The following is a 21,878-nucleotide window of genomic DNA, read 5'->3' as shown; positions in this document are numbered from 1 at the left end:
CTCACTTTTTGGCATTTAAACAGACTAATAAATGTTCGGGACTACAGGCCAACTGGATCAGCAAAGTAAACCTAACAACAGTATCACAAATCCAGCAGATGGCGCTAAAAGTCACAATTTAGTTCCTTTTTTTTCCGAAGGAGATTTTTTTTTTCCAGCAATAGGTTGCTCATGATTGTAAATTTGAAAATGCTGAACGGTGACTATTTTCACTGTACAGAATGAAATGCTTGAAGAACAACATTTCCCAGTTATGACATGAGTGCATTCATTTTATTTTTTTTTCTGGATGGCCAGCATTCATTAAGTGCAATAAAAAGTGACCTTTAGCTTGCATTGGTTTACGCATGCCGTCAACCTAAGCCCAGTCTAACCTCAAGGAGACCCCCTAACCTTGAACCTCCTGACACCAACCGTAATTTCTGGCTCTAACCGTACGTTGAAACTCCATCCGGAATCCTAACTACTGACCCTGATCTTAATGCAAACGTCATACCGCAGCCCCAAACCTCCGAGGCCAATGCTAATCCAAACCAAAATACTAACCCGACACAGGCAACATTACGGATGAAATTTGCAGACAACACGTTTCATTTTGGCCTGCTTAGAAAAACGACAACATTCAGTCTTTTTCTCAACTTTGTATACGTTAACTACAACGCAAAGAGCTGAACAGGTCCTTAAATAATGAAAACAAACAACAACAAAAAAACAGAAAACAAAATGTGAACCCAAAACGATCAACAGCATGATATAATTTTTTTTCTCGCACATACAACTGGCAAACAAATAAAACTTCATGATGTCCATTCAAAAGCTACACATCCACCAATTAAGAAATAATAATTAAAACAAAAAGAATATCACACTGTACGTTTGTTTTGTAAGCGCTAAGTCACCTTGCAGTCATCTCTGCCCTTGCTCTTGCCCTTCTTTCCATTTTTCTTCCCATCTTTTCCAGAGAGCGGCGTTTCTCGGTTGCCGAGGGTCGCGCTTAAATCTCGCGGGTTCTCAACGGCAACCGACGCTTCTACCGCTAAAGGCGGAGCCTCGGGTGGGATGTGGTCTATGTCCGTGGTTTCCGATACTCCGGTGTTGGAAGACTCGCTATTCTCCTTCACGCGGCTTTGTTCATTCATGTTGTCTACAGTTTCCAAATGTTCAGGTGCGGATTCCACGTCAACCAAGATGTTATCTGGTGTGGCGACATATGCGACAGCCTCGCTGTCCTTTGGCTCTTCAATGTTACTGTTATTATTGTTACTGGATTCATCTGGCAGGACTCCAACAGCCACGTCAACGTCCGGCTGCTCTGGATTCTCTGGTGCGGCGTCACGCGTACACGCCTCTCTATCCTTTTGCTTTTCGGCATGACTGTCACGATCAGTATTTAGTTCATCTAACAGGACTTCTTCAGGTCCCAGCTCAACTTCCTTCCGCTGCGGATTTTCGAGCGTCTCCATCTCCATGGCTTCGTCTATATCCATGTCATCAAAGTCAAAGGACTGCCCTTTCTCATCTTCATCATCGACATCCTCCTCCCCGTCCTGTCGGTGGGTGTCGAGAGCAGGGACTTCCCGGTCACCTTGACTGCTTTCACGCTGCTCATGTTCCTCTGCAGGAGGACATTTTTCAGGACTGACTTCACATCGGGTTTTCTCGGACTCTGGGGTCTGCACCTCGGTGTCTGAGGCAGCGTCAACACCCTCTTCGCACGCCAATGTCCGTTTGTCAGCAATCGCTTCGGCCTGAGTCTCCAAGACTATCTCCCCGTTGTCAAGGTCGCACAAGGAATTCTCCATCTTGACTAAATCGAACAACTGCTCATTTTCCAACAGGTGTTGATGTTCCTCTCTGAATCTGTACTCGCACTCTGCTTCCGGTTCCTGATCTTCTTGGTTTGGCAAAGTTTTCTGTTCCAAAGCGTTCTCAAAATCCTCAACGGTATCAGGAATTACCCCAACAGACGGCTCCGACGGTGACGTCACGGACATCGGATTCTGACTTTCAAGAGCTTCAAAGTGAGCCGTTTCACCGTGGCTTTCAACTTCTGACATGGCTCCCGAGTCTTCTTTATTACAGTTTGTAGTTTCAGAACTTGTTTCACATTCACTATGGACAACACCTGATGAACTTGTGTCACCGTGGCCTGAAATGTCAACCGTCGCGGTCTCATCTAAAACGGAGTCCTTGTCACAACTCTCCAAAAGATCAGGGCCACTGTGACCCGCCTCCGGCTCAGACCCCTGAACGCATCCTTCCCGCACTTGCACAGAATCCAAACTTTCTTCTCCATCATGATCCGTTTTTGTCCGAACGAGTGGCGAAGTGAGCGAAAAAGTCTCCGCGGGGGCCTCCGGTTGAGGGATCCGTACTTTCCCAGTGTCCAAATGCTGTACGTCGGGCTCATTCGGATTGAGCGTTTGCTCCACTGTGGATTCCGTGGGATCATTTGAGGTTTCCGTGTGATCCACCGGGTCAGATGCATCTACTCGATGGACAACTGATTCAGGGAGGCGTTCAACGGCGTTACCGTCGTTGCCGCAGTCTGCAGCAGACTCATCCTTTCCTAAATCTGCCGTCACGCCTGCCATCTGAACGCTCGCATGAGCCGTCACATTTTCTTGGTGATTTTGTTCCTCAAGGGAGCCTCCTTTCTTTTTGCCTCTCCTCTTCTTTTTTTTCTTTTTCCCACGTGCATTAGCACTCTTACGTGCCGCCGGCTTGGTGGCATTTTTATCTCCCTCATCGCTGCTTGCCTCAGCGGTTTCATGCTGCGGCTCAGTGCTGGACTTAGGATCTACTGTTTGGAGACCAGGTTCAGAATCCTCAGGCACAGGCACTTGGGAACGTAATTCAGAATCGTTTATATTTACTTGAAGACGAGATTCTGGATCGTTTGTGTATTCTTTTTGGGGATATGATTCTGGATCTTTTCTGTCTCCTTGGAGGGGATGCGATTCATAATCGTTTACATCTAACTGGAGACTAGATTGCGCATCTTTGAGGACCTGTACTTGGGGACATGATTCGGAATCTTTGATATCTTCTAATTGGGGGCATGAGTCAACATGTGCGCCATCAGTTCTATTTTCTTGAAGACAAGATTGAGAATCTTGAACATCTACTGGGGGAACTGAGTCCAAACCTTGGATACCATCTTGAGGAAGCAAATCAGAATTGACTCGGAGACACAATTCTGGAACTTGTGGGTCTACAAAATCTTGGACATCTGCTTCAGGATAGGATTTAGAATCGTGCGTGTCTTCTTGAGGACACGGTTCCAATTTTGGGGCATCCACTCTGTGACATAAATCGGAATTGTTTATGTCCTCTTCGTGGGAATTTGATTCAAAATCTTTGACTACTTGGAGGCTAGATTTTGGGTCTTTAACACCTTGTCCACGGGGACAAGGTTCAGAACATGATTCAGATTCTTGTAGGTCTTCCTGGGGACAAGAGTCAAAATCTACAACGTCTACTTGTAGACCTGGTTCAGAATCTTTTATTTCTTCTCGGTGAGCCGATTCTGACTTGTGAACATCTACTTGGCAACTTTTTTCATGCTCTTCCTGGGTGCGCGATTCTTTCACAGTTTCTAGCGATGGTTCCGTCTTTGTCAAATGACCTTCCTCATTGGTTTTGTGTTTGTTTGGCTGTGTTTGAATTATGTCATCGGAGCTCTCTTCAATATTATCAATGATTTGTGCGTCCGTCTCCTCTAAATCAGAGTTGATTTGTGGATCCGTTTCCGCAGGACTTGTTGCGTTTTCTTGAACTGTGGACCTGAGAACCATTTGATCGGTGGCAGTTGGGACTGCCAGCGCAATCTGCAAGTCCCCGCTAAGGCAACTGTCATTTTCATGAACGGGCCTTGATGCCTCATCAGCATTCGAGAGCCTATCGGCGCTCAGGTGACTCATCTGGCCTTGCTCAAACACTTGTCCGGGCTGTTCTTGATCCACCTCGTCCTTTCCTCTACTTCTCAACTGAGTCTCCTCTGAGCTTCCTGAGAAATCATGAAGAGCATACTGTGATAGGAGGCCCAACGGAGACAACATTTTCAAGAGAAACCTTCAGTAGGAGAGCGACGGCAGAAGACAAGGCGAAGAACCGGGCTGAGTCAGAAAACCGCATGGGAGGAGGAGGAGGAGGAGCATCAAGGGAAAGCTCGAGAGGTGGACAAAAAGACCGCGACTGACATTTTGACGATAAGCAGAACATCTTTGTGGTGTCGGTACAGCAGCACAAGTTACCTCAGTCACCACACCGCATGACACCAGTAACATTCACAGCTTTTGTGGATGTTCAAGGAGGGAAAAGAGGAAAAATAGAAAGATTTGAAAATAAAACAGTTGAAATGCAGCCCCAAATGCTCAAAGTAAATCACTTTTACTGCAAAACCTTTTATCAGAGAATGATAGAAGGTCACTTAGAGAAACTACACGCTCTTTTTACAGCCTTGACTCGCTGGACTAAATATTGTAGATAGTCCAAATAACTAAGAAATGTCATTCTAACAGACTGGGATGTGATGCAAAAGGTATGATTGAGCACTCATCATGGCAAAAAGAGCATGAAAACTTAAAGATGTTAGTCCAAAAGTACACCCATTAGAATTCAAATGAGCACCGTACGAAAATGGTTGGCCTAAATGTCATGTCTGGTGGCACCTTGACTCAAGGGTTTATTTAATTTCTTCCGTGGCTACTTGTAACTCAATTGACTCAAACTGTACCTTTTGGAAATGAACATCTTCAGTTGGGCTCATGCAAAGCCATGCAAAAGAGTAAAGATGCTCCGTTTCCAAGTGTGTTTTACCGAGCATGCCGTTGCCCTCCGACGGGGAGGTCGGCGAAGCCTGAGCCTGCTGGGGAGCGGCATCGCCGCCGCTGGTGGCAACGTCCCTTTCCGTCTCACTGGTATCGCCATTGAGGCTCGGATCGGGTCCGAGGACTATTCCGTGTTTCTGGGAGGGAAAAAAGTTGCTATCATAAGCTTCAAATCAAATGATATCACTCCAATATAAACAGCAACATTCAGCTAAAAGCTGTTGCTTAAATGAGTAGCGGTACAAAAGGAAGTACATATACCTGCTTTTTCACCGCAAATCCTTGTAAAGATCACTCACCACCACCCATCTGTCACTTTCTGATTCGCCATTTCAGCTGGTTCTTCAAGACCAACTTTGTACGTTTTTTGTGATTGCTATCAAATTTGAATCACGTCTAACTAAAACGCATCACTAAACCAATGGGAGATAACACATTGAGGAAAATCGCGTTTTCTCTCTGCGGCCGGAGCAAGGCGGCAAATTTTGGCGACTTTCCGTAGAACTGTAAGAGGTCGGGGCCTGACAAAAGGTCTTGAAACGGAGTACCTTTAGAATATCTTTCAGCTTCACAACCTCTTCTCTGAGTTCGTCTCGCTCAGTTCGGATTGCGTCCGTGTATTCTTTCTGTCGCTCCAAGGCCTGATCAGATTTGCAGTGCACAGTGAAGAGAGGAGTGAAAAGGGTCAAGGGAGTCGGAAGACAAAGTAAGAAGGGTGAGAGGTCAGTTTCACGCCGGTGGAAGTAAACGACAAGAAATGCAGAAGCGCCGGAGAACCGGGCCGTACCCCAATTTTCTTATCCTTCCACTCCACCGTCTCTTGTAGATCCGATATTTCCCTAGCAAAACTCTCCTGTTTCAAACGCAACTGACGGATCTCCTACAGAGAGGCAAGAGAGGACATGAGAGAAAAGCAGAGGAAAAAGAAAGCGGTGACCAGCTTGATGTGGGGAAGGAAAATCCGGGTGAAATGACATCCGAGCGTGCAGGTGATGGCCATGCAAGCGTTCATGGACGCCGTCAAGTGAACACTCACATTGAGCAGCTCCTCGCTTTGTTTCAGCGTCTCTTTCATTTCGTTGAACTGGAACTGAAGAACACCGTGGGCATGTTTCTCCCGTTCAAAGTCCTGCGGGGATCGGGAGCGATTGAGCACACACACGCCGCAAGAAAAAAAAATAAGCACACCGGTCACTGAAAATACCAAAGTATCACTAAATGCAAAAATGTGATGAAAAATGAACCAATGAAAATGACATTTCATTTTTGTGGTTACCATGAATCAATGTCATTGAAACCGACTACTGAAAGCAGCCTGGACAAACATAATGCTCCGCTTAGTCGGATATTTAATGGACCAGTGGCCAAGCTTTCTGACACTGGTCAGTACTTTTTGTTTGGGAGTGCCTTGGTAGTCTTGAGATTTCATTGTCCACTGGCCTACACTGACTCCAAGACTCCAAAAGCAGTGGCAGAACAGAAGTGACATGAAGCGCTCTCAAGCACCTTCTGCTTGAATGCAGAGGACTACGAAGGTATTGCGAGCTTTGATGGTCCTCTGGATTCCATTCCAACCAGTATAGATTCAAGACACCCTGTGCCAGATGTAGCAAAGCAGCCCCAGAACAAATAACTAAGCCCCTTCTGTTTGTGGAGGCCCGCTTGTATATGACCAGTCCACCAATAAAACTCGCCGAGAGCACTTCAAAATAGGCTTGTACGTATCGTGACGACATGTAAAGGGGAATTACATAATTGCAAATGACTGCGTGCCATACCTTGACCTTCTCTTCGTACTCCCGCCTCGACTCGGACAGGAGTTCTTCTAGTTCTATCAGCGAGTCTTTCAGTGTGTCCACCTGGTACATCAGGTTGTTTTTTTCATTGTCCAGCTGGGCATTGGACACCATGGCCTTGCGGTACTTCTCCTCCACTTCTGTTAACGCCTCCTAGAAAAAGCGTAACAACGCACGCAGATGATGACATTGAAAACATGAGGCCAATTCATTGTTATCGCACCCCATTTTCCTCCATCTCTAAAGCCGTACAAGAAGAAAATATCGATGCGGTGAGCAGACATGCACGTGATCAGTGATACATTTAGGTCATTGTCTAAGGCAGTGGTGGGCAAACTACGGCCCGCGGGCCGAATCCGGCCCGTTGGTCTTTTTAATCCGGCCCGCCGAAGGTTGGTCCACAATTAAGGTTCGATGTGAATGATTGCATTCATTTCAATTGGACTTGTAATGACAGGCATTTCACCGCCAGGTGGCGCATTGACTTGAAGTTGCAGAACACGGGGGCGGGGGGCGGGGCAATCTTTTCGACCACCTAGTACCTCTGTATCGCTCTACTTCTACTGGTCTGATCACAACCCATCTGCAGCGATGCACAGGCTAAAATAGGCCATCAACAACACTTTTGTCATTTAAAAAAAGTATATTAACACCGTACTTTCATGCTTTTGTTCTGTTGATGTTTGATATGGACTGTCAACAAATGCAGTTTTTTTTTTTAATGTACCATAGCTCGTGCTGACCTGGCCCTTCTGTCAATTTTTAAAAGTCAATGCGGCCCCCGAGCCAAAAGGTTTGCCCACCACTGGTCTAAGGACTAGTTATGGGGTCATGGATTCATTAAATCATTCAATCCCCGCCATTTTCACTGGCGCAAACCCCCTCAATCTCAGCCGTTTCACTGGGTTTTGACTGCTTTGCAAGGCCCACAGATGATTGTCTTCTATTGCGATAAAAACATGCAGCCTGCCAAAAGAAAGATGAGACTTTCTTCTTTCAGCTGAGAATTTTGACTCAAGATGTGGGTTTTGATCTTGGTCACAATCTCGGAATCAATTGCATTTGAACTTGAAGGTGTTGACACTCTACGATTTTCCGGAAATACTTTTCCATCCTTGTTACCAGTGTTCTGGTGATCGAGGATTTAGTGATAAAGTGGGAGGGACACTATTACCGTATCTAGCATCACTGAGAGATTATTAGAGGTCTTTTGGCTTCTCCCGACATGTGCGCAAACCAAGAGCTACAAGCAAGCAGACAGAAAGAAGACACAAACTGTGGAAAGAGAGGATGCATCGTCAGGCGCATGTTAGGGTGCTACGAAAACAGTCCAGGCGACTTGAGTGTTTTATTTTTTTAAGGCGTGTCAAATTGAATATACTATGGCAACGGCATACAAAAAAAAAAAAAAATAAAAATCAGTCTGAGGTTCTTATACCTTGACTTCTTTTAGGTTCTGATTGTACTTGGACTCCACATCTTGGATCTGATCCTTCAGTTCATGAATTTCCTGGTGAAAAGAGCGGCAGCAGTGAGCAAGGGAAGCGTCAAGTGAGAGCCATCCGCAGACGCAAAGCAGGAAGGAAGGTACGGACACGTGTGCGGAGCGAATGAGGATCGTCTATTCGCGCTACCTTAATTTCTCTCGTTGCCGTTTCGGCATCGACCGTGATGGCGGTCTCTACACTCGCTCTCCGCGAGGAAGTCCCGCCGAGGGAGGCGAGAGTGGCCGCCGTTAACGCAGAAGCCGCTCGGGAACCCTGCCAAAACGTCATCGAGCCGCAGTTGAGTAATGCAAATAAAAAGGTCGAAGAACCTGCTCGGTGTTTGGCGTTCCACTTACTTTCTCGAGATAATCCCTGTCGTCGACCTGTGGAGGCAAGGAAAAAGCGATTACAGACAAGTCAGGCTGATATGGAGGCCACTGGGCCTACAAGCATCTAAGAAAGACACCAGAACCCAAATCCGGAATTCAGGTCACTCAGCATCACGCATACACACTTTTCTTTTGTAAGGACGTGCATTTTGCCCCACAACAGCTAATCCATGCGATCGGTATCGGGAATCAGCAGCATGAAACCCTGATCGGAACACCCCGAAGTTAAAAGTTATCTTGTGAGTTGACACTGTATTGAAATCTGTCCATGTTTGACACAAAAACCAACAACACAGACAAGGCAAACGGCATTGTTGGGTTAAGTGCATAAAAGGGAGGATGCGGGAGACTACAAACGGCAATCTCAAAGGCCTCGGCCTCCTGGGGGCGGAAAGGAGACTCACGTCAGAAAAATCGGGAATAGTAACATGGTCCAGATCTCTGGGGAGTCCTCTGCTACTGGAAGTGCTTCTGAACAGACTGGCGACAGAGCCAGCGTTGTCCTGGATGACCCACCGCGGGGGTGCAGACAACAGATGGCCGTTCAGACCAAACGGACAAAAATCAGCCCAAACCAAACGAGCGCAGCCATCCGCCAAAACATTGAAGACTTTACAGGCGGCTGTATTTCATGACTTGCAGGCAGGCTATCTGGACGGCTCACCGCTGGGCTGGTACGGGCAGAATTGGCCCGGCTGGAAGTTCTGGAGTTGGAGCTGCGGTAGCCGCTGTACTCGAGAGGCTGTCGAGGAAGCACACGGTGATGCTTCCATCCAGCAAAGTGGACTAACACGCACATGCGCAGGCTCGTGTCGGACGCGGGCAGTTGATCACGCCGTCCTCACGTATCGTTTTGGCAATTCACAAATTCACCGTTTTTTTTTTTTGGGGGGGGAGTGGAATCTATCTTCAGTTACGTGTTGAACACGGCACCTATTCATGTTTGCTGTGGTCTAAGAAGACACCAAAGCCATTGGTAACACAAAAGTAGTCGCAGTTGGCGTCAAATAAGTGCAGTGATGTGATGACCTTTTTACATTTTTATTGGGGGGTAGGGGGGAAACCAGCCTATGTTCTACTTCTAGAGATAAAACGTTTTTCTGGTGAAAGAAGAAACTGCTCTTCCTTTTGGTCCTTATGAAATATCAGTGGGTCTTAAACGATCGGTCAAACCGCTTGAAATCAGCCGGCAACACAGTGAAGTTTGCTTTAAAAACAGGTGGCAGGAAATGAGTCGATGTAGGCTACCGTGAAAAGGAAAGTGGGGGAACATCCGTTTTACGAGTTTTCTTGTTATTTAGTCCTGGGCTCAGTCCCGAGACCCGCACCCCGCTTCATTTGAACACTTCAACAATCTGCCATGCGCTGTTAGCATACCACTACACACATCGTGTCAAAGCAAATGCAAACTTGCCACACGGCAAATCAAAACAAGTCACAATTATTTCATGACTAGAAAAGGCAACCTGGCACACCCAAAAAACGTCACCATGCCAAACAAACAAACAAAACTTACATGGGAGCCAAAGTTGGAGCCGGAGAGTCGCCGCGACCCGGAGCAGAGACCGTCCTCGTATAAGGAGCTCTGGATTTGATGCGACATGATACAGACGACACCCGCGCTTTTTGCTCACGTTTCAGCATGTTTACATTTCGGCATTTCTATTCGGTGGAACGAAATCTCACGCACGTCTGGTTGCAAGATACTCAGGGGAGTTAAAAAGTGGCCGGGCCGGCAGCGCTTCGTTTCGGGAGCTTAAGAATGATCCAAATGTGTGCCGCTAATGACTTGCGAGTCCATAAAAAGTCAATGAAATGATGGCAATGATATGACTGGCTGATCAAGTGTGATGTTGGCAAAAGATTCTCCTGGCAGAAGGCAGCCCTCGCCGGGTCTTTTTTCATGCAGAGTTTGTTCCATACGAACCTGGTAGGAGCCAGTTGGACCCGGATTCCGGCCGGCGGGCAGACCATTGAGGCTGTACAAGTCAGACGAGGCGTACGATGCCTGAGGGGGAGCCCGCATACGTCAAACCGAGAATTTGGAATGAAGACAACTTGCGATTGCAACCGGTTACAATCCCGAGTGGGTGTCAATCTTCCAGGGGCAATCCCTTGCTTAGAATAATTTAGCCAATTTCTGTCATCACCATAAATCCATGAACACAAAAGGTTGCGCCGAAACAACACCCGTGTCCTTGATGACACGTCATCTAACAGTCACAGGGCAAATCTTATCAACCCGGCCCGGAAGGTGATGTGTAATCCGCAAAATAAACAACAAGCAGAAGGTCAATGCCAGTTCATTGGTAAAGGAAATGATTCCAGCACACGCATCACACTCTACTTTCACCCAAAACAATCAACTGTATGACTGATTTTTTTTTTAAAGACTGCAAATTGGGAGATTCCCCTCAAACCACTCCGGTGTTAATAGAAGGAATAGAAGCGTCATTGCAACAAGCGCCTACTAACCCGGCTGGATAGAACACTGTACTCATCATCGTGGCCGTTCCTCTACAAAGCAAGAGTGCAAAAGGCATTTGTTATTGGCTGCAAAAGGTTATTTATTTCAACCCGCAATCGTCGGGCAATGACATACGTACATCCTTCTCTTTGTGCTTATGCTTCTTTTTCTTCTTGGACTTAAGCGAGAGCGACGACGAGCTCTTAAGAGTGTGACAGAAAGGACGAGAGCAGCGTGAGGATACGAACAAATAGCACGCCGAGTTATTTTTCCGCAACCGGATAAGCACACATCGGAATAAAACATGATTACATGCAATGTGGATTCGTTATCACTCCGAGTATGCCGTGGATCAAATTGCCCTTGATTATTATTTCAGTATGAATACTTCATGTCATTTATTTGGTAGTGTGCCTTGGCTGGGTAAGGGTTGGCAAAAACTGGGTTAAACTTCCAAGGCTACGTGATTAAAAAGGCACATAGAACAGCACAAGGCTACCAAAGGCGAGATATCCACAATCAGGGGAAAAAAAAAAAAAAAAAAAGGCTGAATCACAGATTCCGAAGATTGTGCAAAAGAGCAAGAGGACACTCAATACTTAGTGGAGGCCAGCAAATGTCAATGTGAACTGGTGTAGGTCTTATAAAAGGTGTCCACAAAGTCTGGCGACAGAGGCGATTCTTTTTCTGGGTTATGCCAAAGGACAAAGTGGACTCGATGACGAGCACAGTTTTAACCACGCGGGAGAACGAAATCGACGGCAACGCGGACCTTCAAGTCCGGCTGGACTTCACCTGAATTTGGCAAAGCGCAGCAAATTATAGAAATCATGTTGGAAATATTATTGATCAACATTACGATTGAATAAAATTGTTTTGTTGTGTTTTTGTTTAACCAGAAGGTGCCCAGACTTTACGGACACCCGCAAAGCTCAAAATCCATTACGCAGGATCATGTACAAGCAGTAAAAAAAAAAAAAAAAAGGGGGGGGGCGGGGGCACACACAGTATTTCACACACACTGGGAGAAATATTCTGTTGTTCAAACTTTTCCATTCCAGAACACCAGGCTTACCCTGGCACCGTAAACCGCATCAAGATCCGACTGTGCAAGAGACACGAAAACATCAACTACGATGCCAGACTCTTTGAAAGGGAAACATGTTTTTCACCCCAACAATTTAAAACAATTCCCACGTGTCCTTCAACGTCCTTTCGTCAAACTACTCCAGTCTTAGGGAAAAAAAAAAAGAAAAAAGAAAAGTGCACCAAGGTGCCCCCGCCCTAGTCAAGACAATAAAAACATTGCATTTTCAAGTTGGCGCGTCACAATGCGGAGACATGAACTCCGTTTTGTAGAGCGGTTCATGAGAGAGCATTTTCAGATTTTGGCATAAAAAAATCTCCGCCGTACGCACGGAAACATGAAAATACGACGACGGGGACGTCAGCATCTCTCAGCGTGTTTTGATACTGACCCTGGCGCTGCCTCGGCTTCCCACGGACATGCGTTCGTCGTCATCTGAAAGCTGTGTGAGACATAAGACAGATGGCAAAGGACAATCAGGGTTGAGAACTTTTTGTCCAGGAAAATTCATGATGCCCCATGCGGAGCGACAACGTGAGTCGGGCGCTTTCATATACTTGCTCGCTTATAGACGAGATATGAAAATGACGCGAAGTAAACCGATACACGCAGGAGGTACTAATTGTATCGGTGTCCAGGTGCATGGCAACGTTGAATATTCTGGAATTTGGAAGTCATTTCAGTGGCTCCATAAAAAAATTGGAAATCATGATTTAAGAAAACCTTTATTAGTCTCGCAATGGAGAAATTCCCGATTCACAGCAGTAAAGTTATGAAAGGAAGAAGTAGAACAACAAAATATAGGAGCTGCTGGAAAGCCTATAGATACACTATACACAATTTGGTACTTCATTGTTTAAATCATTTTAATGATTGATGAATGAATGCCCCAAATTCTCAATTCCAAGAAATTAGACAATTCCATGAAAAACAGCCAAAATGACATGAATTTTGGATACCGGCCCGTTTGATGAATCAAAATAACTACCGAAACATTTCCATGATATCCTGCTTTTTATTCAGATGCACCCGTTACATAATCCAGATGAGACAAAAAAACAAACAAACACTGGAGATGTTTGATTTAAATTTTAAAAAGACATTTGAATTCAATGTAGCTAATACTGTGAGCGTTTTGCTCATACCAAGGCATTATGGGAGCTTTAGATCAGATTTGTACGGGACAGCGAAGAACTGAATGGAGGAGAAGAAACAGGAGGGAGGGCTACAAACCGTGTGCTGCTGTGAGGGTCGTGAGTATCGCTCACTATCCTCCTGCATGGTGGGAGGAAGGCAAAAGGTGGTGAAGGGAAAAAGGGGGATGACGCGAGGGGGGGGGGGGGCGGCACAAACAAGACGGCGGTAGATTTGAAAGAGTTCACATTAAAGCACTTCATGATGCTGGACGCTCTCTTTGTGACAAGATGTCAAATGCAGATGATCAGTCGGTACGTGCTTCGGATATCAGCTCTCGTTGCTTTAAACGCAGCTCAACCCAAACATGATGTGTTGGGGGTTTCTTTCCATGAATTTTTTTGTGTGGTCCAATTTCAACCACGTCACAAATTAAAGACCCCGGTAAAATGAATTGGAAGACAACTGCTGAAAATGTGCAGCCTGAACTATGTCGTGGTGAATTGCGGAGATTCAGCATCAAGTTGCTTTTCACCGTTTCAGTTTTCCTGATTTTTGGGCCAGAGCTCAAATGTAGCTAAAAGTTAGCAGGATTGTCAGACTTCAAGCTGGCATGTTGCTGATCCAATTCCAAAAAGTGACAACTCTTTGGTCATGGTTAGTATTTGTTCACGTCAAACAGTCAACATGCTGTCAGTAAACTTTCCTGGTGAAATTTGAACTCGGTCGTGACACGAGAAATCCGACACAGCAAATGTCAGGCGGTCCACACCGAGAGGGCAGATGGTCAAGCTGACTGCGGGCCAAAGAGTCAACCCTACTCCCCTACGACCGTTTTTTTAAAACAGGGGATCAAGCTTGGATTCATGACAATGAGTTCTCTCTTGATAAAGGGAAACACAAACAACAACAAATCCAGACGGGAAATGGCTCACGCCCAAATTACAACTCAAAGCAATTACGGATGTAAACGTGCATTGGAGTTAGTAACAAGGCAGTGTCATCGCAGTACAAAAGCGGTACCATCCATTGCTCAATATCTCCCCATTTGCTGTCTGATCTGTCATCTGATTTGGGATTCAAGCCATAATACTTCTAAAAGGAAAAAAAAAACAGTTATGAAACAAATAAACCATCGCCAATATTGCTTGAAGCACACGCTTTGAGTAAGACGCATACCTTCTGCACCTGAAAGATCTGCACACCGCCAGCAATCGGGGGAGGGGGTGAGAGAGAGAGAGAAATAGAAATCGGAAGATGTCAAAAAGTATGGAAACAGAAACCCGCCAGGCAGAAAGTGCAAAAATGGCGCCTGAATCAGGAGAAGCCAACAGTGGACGAAGGCTGATGGGTCCGATTCAGTTCAGAGGCAGTTGGGAAGATGAAACAACGCATACTGTCGCGGGGGGGAGAATCTTGGATCAGCACCTTGGCATGCGACAGTGATAAGACTACATTCTAACTTGCAGATAAAATTCAGGTTACGTAGCCACTGGAAGAAGGCAACCCCGTCACAATCGAGGTCCTGCTGCTCGCATTTTGTGCCAGAAGCTGGATCACCGCCGCACAATGGCCGCCTTCGAGGGCCGCAAGTCATTCTCTACTGCGTCTATTGGCCGGCACTTAAGTGACGACCTCAACGATGCCCTGATCTAGGTCTGGTCCCCAGAGACGCCATTCAGGCTCGCTGGCTGTCACAATTTATACTTTGAATCCAGGCAGCCGCAATATTCGGCCATCGCTCGTTTCTGCGCTGTGGCTCCGATGTTGCCAGTTTGTTGGCCGTTGCCGGTGGCTTGTCGCCAGGACCCCTGAAGCGAGAGGAAGCTTAACTGGGGCAGAGCCAAAGTCGATCGCCTGTGCTAAAGCTAAGCTAAAGCTAAGCCACTTTTTCCACTCCGAGCCGCAGATGGCGAATTGAAGTCGAGTCGCGCCGATCCGCTCGATCACTTCTAAAACGAATCTGGGGAACGCTTTTCCCTCGATTCGATCGCGGTCTCACTCGGAGCTCTCCGATTCCGCCGCCGAGCTCGTCGCTACCCTTTCCGTCCCAGCGATTCTGCACTTCAATCAGATTTACCAGCGCCGTCTCCGTTGTACTGTATGCTTGCCCAATACGTGGATTGACCGCCTTGAACTTCTGGCTTTCGGGAGCAGATTTGCTGCTTACCCCCTTCACGACCTCATTAACACTCTCCTCGATAGCAGTAATGCCCTCGCGTATCCAATGTTCTGGCTCGGGTTCCGTTAGGTCAAGTCTGTCCCGATGAGCTACTGTGGCAGACTTGCTAGCTCAAGAGTTTGTTTGTCCTGGATCAGCCATTTTGCTGGTGAAGGTCAACGTCTCCCGATTTTTACACTGTCGCACCACTGGGGGGCAGATAGGCAGCGCTTATTCAATTTTGTTTCTTTTGTCATTTATTAGCTCTTCACCCAACCGAGAGGTTTCTTAAATTTGGGGACTGGCGGGCTCACCAAGCCCAACAGAAACCTAAACAAAACTATTGCTTATCCGCGTCTGGACACTCATTAGTTGGAAAGCCAAGAGCCCACTTAAACCCATTCACGGAACGAGTTGCAAAATCTGCTTATCACGCTTGCACGTCTGCTATTTAACTCACCGTGCTGCTCTTTTCGACAGGGGGGCTCCGAGGGCGCCTGGTGAAGGCCGCCCTCGGTCTCCTCCCCGCGAGGAGACGCCCGGTCGTTTTTGTCGACATCAGGGTACCGGGACGGAAGGCATTCTTCGGCGGCCAGTCGGTAAGAACCAATAGGACAGATCGCAGCGGTACGGGAACGTAGCAATTTCAATCCAAAAGGCAGACAGGGAGCCAATCTCAATCCAATTGAAAATCAATCATCCATCTGCCATTGTGCCCATGTCTTCAAGTTTCGACGACGCAACCGTTACCAAGCACCTGCCGGCGGCTGGCGAGTGGGAGCCCCATTGCTGGAGTCAACAACGTGAACCGAGTGCAGCATTGCGGCTTGGACCGGGGAGCGCAACCTGCTAAGCTACTTTACAACTGAGTTAAAGGATTTAACACTCGCACACACACAACAATGATCAGTAATCCCGTACATATGACTTCAGCGACTGGGTTTCGGCTGAATACAAGAAAAACGTAGTGCTCGGGAACAGATGACATGATGAACTTGCACGTTATTGGCGTTAAAAATAAATAAATAAAAAAGTGGTCAAATAGCTGACATGGTAACGCATATTGTGTGTGTGTGTGGGGGGGGGCAGAGGTCTGACTGCATATGAGATTACGTGATGCTAATAATAGGGAGCTATAAAAAGTCCCCCTTGCTACGCAGCCGACGTGCTAAACCGGAGAAAAAAAACCCCGCTAAAAACACAAACACTATTGGAAGCGGCACATTCCAATTTCGACAGGGCTTCCTTCCGTTTGGCTCGCTTCAAACCGGATGAAGTCCAATGATGCGCCGACGACTGCATTTTCATTTTGTTCACCTCTTTTTGTTGCCTCTCAAGTTCCCGCATGCGGATCTCTCTGGCTTCTGCCCTCGCTGCCCTCTTGGCTGCCAGTCGGGCCTCAGCCTGGAAGAGGAACAGGCAGAAAAAAAAAAAAGGAAATTGTTATACAGCAATGGGAGCATTTGTTTTATACGTCTGCCAAACACAAGCGAGTATTGCGGTGATCAGTCGGCATGAGATGTTACACAACGTTGTGTACAAACACTAAACATGAGAGAAGCAGCGGATATATTTTTAGAAGTGTTTAGCGAACTTTGCCATCGCTCCGCCGGGCAATGAATCCAACGAAGGGCCTTCTCCTTAAAAGGACCTCTCAAAGCGCAACTTGTGCGTGCGCGGGCGGCTCAAAGTATGCGTAAGCGTTTCCTTCCTCTAACATTGTGGTCGCCGTGCGGCGCTCCGTCTTGTTTGCCTGCGGGCAGAAACGCCGCCTATTCTTGCGCTAAATGCATTTCCTTCACATCGGTCAGGAATGAGCAAGCAACGGGAACACAGCGCAGCGCTTCCTCTGACGAGTTTTGAGGGAACGGCGGTCTTTTAACTGCTGCGACCTCCGCGGTGTCAAAGTTAAGCGGAGCTGCGCTGGCGTCAGATGCAGAATTGAGCGCTAGCGGCTGATAAGGAGGTGATGGGCGTGTTGTCATATTCCATGGGAGCAATTACAAAGCAGTGTTGCTCGTGTAAGTAATGAAGGAAAACGGTCGGGTGCGCGGCGCCGCGTGTGTCGCAACGCCATCGGTTGGTTGAACGGTGCTGAAAGTAACTTTCAACTCACGTCGGAAGCAGACTATGCCCGGATGCGGCCAGCCCATTTTGTGCTTCCTGACTTGCTTTTCTTTTCGAATTACAGTATGTAAAATGCCAAATGTGTTTGCGACTCGTTCGAGATCAACGACCAACTCCGACAACTTGGATGACTTCTTCTAATAGACGTTTGTCGCACGGCGTGAGCTCGCTTTTTAGCACAACACGAATACATTTGAGTTTATATGAACACAGACACCCACTTTACATTTATCAATAGTACCTATAAATGAGTGACTCGTCTGTGTAGCCACCGTGAGAGGGATTAACCGAACTAGGCCGAAAGATGTGGAACTCTTTTTTTTTTTTTTTTTTGGCCTGCCATCACAGCTATTTATATTGCCCTAAATGGACTAAAAGGGGATGTAATTCAGCGCGTTTTCAATAGGGTGACTCCTCCAGAGGGAAAATGAAGCGCAAGGTACCATATTTGGAACATGTTGAAATCTCCAGCGCGGTTACAAAGGCACCAAATAAAACTGCCATCTCGACGAAAAAAAAAAAAAAAAAAAAAAAAAAAAGACTCCCCGAGCCGTTCCGACTTGATTTCAATAAATCCGATGCTGGCGCAGTCTTTTCATGTCTGAGAGTTCTGTTTTCTGTCAGTCAAGTTGAATCTCGGAAACGGAGGCGGAGGCTCGCTCAACAAGCCCTCATGGCAAACATGGCAACAGCTGTGGAACTTTTGCCCCTGCAATCAGCAAAATGCGAAGGCTACGTCAAGTCCGGAGCACTCCAACAACGTGAACGCGGCCGCCTCGTCACAAACCGAGAAACGCAACGCAAACAGCGAGACCGCAAGCACAAATTCCTCACGAGTTTACGCGCCACTTGGGGAGAGGACAGGACGACGACTGGCAGCTTGCAGTCCAAGCACAGGCCGCTTCAGCAAAGAAATACGGCGCGGCTCAGCCTGAGCCTCGCAGAGGTTTTCCTACAACACTTTCCTAAAAAGAAGACAAGCCATTGAAGTTGCACTTTCCTAAAAACAAGAACCTAGCACTGTTTCACTGTCCTAAAAAGACGAACTAATCACGTTGCAGTTTGCTAACGGACAGACAATTGCTGCCGCCCTTTCCTAAAACGAAGACAAACAATTGATGTTTCACTTTCCCCAAAAGACAAGACAAATGCCGTTGCGCTTTCCCAAACCGAAAATATTTCAGCCGTGAGATGAGATTAAATATTGATTTTGATTTCACCGCAGACTTTTGTTTTTGTTGTTCATCCGATTAGCTTTCATTGAATCCAGATATCATCCATTTTGGCGACCTTTTATGCCTGTGGCGTACGGACGGAGTATGACTGGACTAGTTGGCCCGAACACCTGAACGCCACTGGCGACCACGCACTTCCTCTCGGCGATGGCGGGACAAATAAACAGGAAGCACTTTGTGATAACAATCTGCCGAGATGACGTCACGAGGAGGAAGCGAACCCAAAACGCCTTCTCATCCTTTTAAGGAGAAACGGTTCTGGCCAGCTTCAGAGGGCGCAAAGGCAGGAAATAGAGCAAGAGGAACCGCGTTGGCCTGGAGTGGCGCATCGGCGGCGTGTCCCGCCCGAGCAAATCTTTCTCTTTCCGTGTCTCTTGACTCATGTGCACATGAACTTTGCTTGTGCCCTCCCCGCAATGATTAACAAGCTGTGTTTGCATGCGGGACAGATGTTCGGAGGCTTGTTCTCTATATATGGCTGCTCCTCGGGTCCCCATCTTCACCACCAACCCCCCCCCCCCCCACCCCAGACTAATCCACTCCTCACGCTCTCAGAACGCCCCACTGAGCTTCAGTGAGACGGCGCGTACAACCTGGCATTTAATTGTTTTTCAATGACAACAGCGTGGACGGGTTGTGGTCAACGATCGTCCAGTACAACAAACATTTAAGCAAGCGGCATCGCTCCCCCCCCCCCCCCCCCCCGAGCGTCGTCCACACGGGCCTCCTCTAAAAGCAGGGCGTTGCGACAGCTGATCTTTTCGGCATGCTATTTTTAAACTCTTTAGCAGCGCAGGCCGACTCATCGGCGTGGTTGGACCACCACCCAGTTCATCACATACGAGGGATTTGACTTTGCTGCCACTTTAAAAGGCGCACGAGCATTTCCGCTGCTCTAAGGATAGAAAACCCGAGAAAGAATGATTTGTAGTTGTTTGGCGGGTTTGCATTCTGCATTCGGTTAACAGGCTAAGGAAGCAAGGACAATTAGGGCAATTTCTGACACCACCCCGCTCCATTTATTTCGCTCGTGTACAGCCGTGAGAGGAGCGGTCGCTCGAGCAGCGCTGCTGGGCGACGGCTCACTTCTTCCAAGTGTGCCAGAGGGGGGGTACGAAGTTAGTGATGTCATCCGCATCGTGGAGACGTCTACTTGGACTGGATTACGTCGAGCCGTTGAGGTCATTTCTATTGTGTTCAGTGGCGGTTATCGCAAGTAACTGACGATTACTGAATTTGGGACCGGCGTATATCGTCCCCTGAGCAGTCGAGCAAATTACATCACTCATCACATTAAAGGGGGGGGGGGGGGGAGCCTGCCCCAACCTGAGTTCAACACGTTTAGTAAGAGCAGCTCAGGTGCAGTCTTGCGTCACTGTGATCATAATCCAGCCGGTTGGTGTGCAAGTTAGTACACGTGTGCTTGCCGATGAACAGCAAAAACATTTTCATGGCTGGTGGCTTATGTTTACACGAACTGCACACACATCAACCCCTCCTGTTACTTTGCGGGTCAAACTGACCCATTCCATATTTGCAAATGATTTAACTGTATACTATTAACTGTGAAGCTTGCGGAAGTAGGAAGGCACCAAGTAGGTTTTCTAAATCACTTGACTGCAGGAAATCAAATGATGACGATGATACATTTGGCTTTTCGGGTGAACATTTTTCATATTGCGCCAACACAAGTTGAAGAATAACCAAACTCCACCAGGAAGTGCTAATTCTATATAGTCAGACACAGTCCTATTACCACAAATTGGAACAATTGGTTGTTTTTACTTAACAAGGGGGTCAACATAAGTTTACTTTTGTCACTTCTTTTACGCTTGAAACCCACTGGTGGCTTTTGGGACAATCAAAACAATTAGCTGTTGTTAATCTCAAATGAGAAAACACCGGCACACATGGGGGGGCAATCTTGAAAAACATTATTCGACCTCATTTGGATGTTTTTCATTTTAAAAATGGGGAAATACCAATATGTCTCCTTTAAAATACCAGATGACATCTGTCACTCGTGTCAAGTTTAAATGACATGACAACAAGGGCTTTGGGACAAGTGAAACTATTGGTTGTTTTTCCTGAGTGTGTTCTGGGCCAATACCATGACTTTGGTCACTCATCTCAAACTTAGCTCATATGATAGCTAACTTTTGGGATGATTTCCAATTAGCTGTTTTTCCAATTTGTATGAGAAGACCAGCATGTATGTTCGGAGACAATACAAGATGACTCAAAACAATTTGTTGTTTCTCACTTAACTTGTGTGGCTCACATGGGTGGTCTTTGAGAGTACAATGCAAAGAGAATGCAGTCACTTGAAAGAAAAGTAGCGTTAATAACAACAAAAGCAGTTGGTTGTCTTTCACTTCATATGAGAAATATATTTTGGATGTCCGGCTGATTTAAGTCCACACGATGACTGTCAACCTGAAAACGTGCTCTGAGTCATTCCGAGATGACTTTGGTGAATCGGTTTGAGCTTGAATCAAAACGATTCGTTGACTTTTGTCACTCTGTCCGAGCCTAAAAGACACACAGTGGCGTTTTGCGGAGAGTTGGAACTCACCTCTCTGGCGATGAGATTTAAGGCATCGTCCTCTGCCGTGGATCTCTCCTTGTTGCTGTTTCTTTTCCGTCCTGTGCCCTGGGTGCCCATGTTGGAACCCACGAGAGCACGTATGCGAGCACGCGCGACGCAGTTCTGGGGGCACGCGTTCGGTCCACCCCACAGCAAGAAGAAGCCTCGGTGAGGCTGAAGCTTGAACTAGTCGCCCAACACGTCAACTTCAGACGAGGACATGAAACAAAACGCGTCTGCGGTCGTCACGGTCACACATCCGTCGTTCACGCGTCTTCCTGTGTTTCGGGAGCCACTCTCAGGCGCGAGTCACCACCATATCCATTTCAATTGTCTGCATTTTCCCCGCGTGGGAAGCCAACTTACTTTCCCGGCCAGATAATTCGCTCAAGTTAAAACATTAAAATTATTCATGCGTTGTGGAGTCGAAAGTGGAACACCTCGGTAGCGCGGACCAACTTCACTTCCAGTCGTCCCTCAATGACGCTGCCTTCAATGGACGTGGGAATATGTCGATGGTTTGACGGAACTAACTACACGCGACGCACTTGCACAACAAGCGGCGACGTTCAAGAG

The 21,878-nt window shown here is 47.0% G+C and overlaps 1 protein-coding gene and 1 long non-coding RNA gene across 7 annotated transcripts in view; one reads left to right on the top strand and one right to left on the bottom strand.

Annotated features, from left to right (window-relative positions):
- lrrfip1a (leucine rich repeat (in FLII) interacting protein 1a) overlaps window positions 1–21,878 on the bottom strand; it is a 23,972-nt gene extending 2,094 nt beyond the window's left edge. Inside the window, exons 1-21 of one of the 6 annotated variants that reach the window (XM_086122978.1) lie at window positions 21,291–21,878; window positions 16,671–16,757; window positions 14,372–14,389; window positions 14,216–14,287; window positions 13,292–13,333; window positions 12,450–12,500; window positions 11,111–11,173; window positions 10,980–11,021; window positions 10,432–10,512; window positions 10,021–10,089; window positions 9,169–9,246; window positions 8,909–9,007; window positions 8,472–8,498; window positions 8,263–8,388; window positions 8,067–8,138; window positions 6,611–6,781; window positions 5,869–5,961; window positions 5,620–5,712; window positions 5,381–5,473; window positions 4,822–4,969; window positions 252–4,009 (exon numbers count right to left, since the gene is read on the bottom strand). In XM_086122978.1, coding sequence (XP_085979104.1) covers window positions 891–4,009; window positions 4,822–4,969; window positions 5,381–5,473; window positions 5,620–5,712; window positions 5,869–5,961; window positions 6,611–6,781; window positions 8,067–8,138; window positions 8,263–8,388; window positions 8,472–8,498; window positions 8,909–9,007; window positions 9,169–9,246; window positions 10,021–10,089; window positions 10,432–10,512; window positions 10,980–11,021; window positions 11,111–11,173; window positions 12,450–12,500; window positions 13,292–13,333; window positions 14,216–14,287; window positions 14,372–14,389; window positions 16,671–16,757; window positions 21,291–21,380 — 4,734 coding nt within the window. In that variant the 5' untranslated portion in view covers window positions 21,381–21,878 and the 3' untranslated portion in view covers window positions 252–890. Of the gene's footprint in view, window positions 1–251; window positions 4,010–4,821; window positions 4,970–5,380; window positions 5,474–5,619; window positions 5,713–5,868; window positions 5,962–6,610; window positions 6,782–8,066; window positions 8,139–8,262; window positions 8,389–8,471; window positions 8,499–8,908; window positions 9,008–9,168; window positions 9,247–10,020; window positions 10,090–10,431; window positions 10,513–10,979; window positions 11,022–11,110; window positions 11,174–12,449; window positions 12,501–13,291; window positions 13,334–14,215; window positions 14,288–14,371; window positions 14,390–16,670; window positions 16,758–21,290 lie in introns of those variants that run through there. The other 5 variants (XM_086122973.1, XM_086122974.1, XM_086122975.1 and 2 more) reach the window with 5 other exon arrangements.
- On the top strand, window positions 15,803–16,402 carry LOC147198605 (uncharacterized). The gene is made up of 2 exons (XR_015102180.1): window positions 15,803–15,952; window positions 16,083–16,402. It is a non-coding gene; the product is annotated as an uncharacterized LOC147198605 (long non-coding RNA).

Source organism: Hippocampus guttulatus, chromosome 11 (assembly GCF_054856545.1).
Source record: "Hippocampus guttulatus isolate MCC_2025c chromosome 11, RoL_Hgut_1.0, whole genome shotgun sequence".
In the NCBI taxonomy this organism is placed as follows: Eukaryota; Metazoa; Chordata; class Actinopteri; order Syngnathiformes; family Syngnathidae; genus Hippocampus; species Hippocampus guttulatus.
The sequence above is the reverse complement of the archived record's forward strand: the minus strand, read 5'-3'. Positions and strand labels throughout refer to the sequence as shown.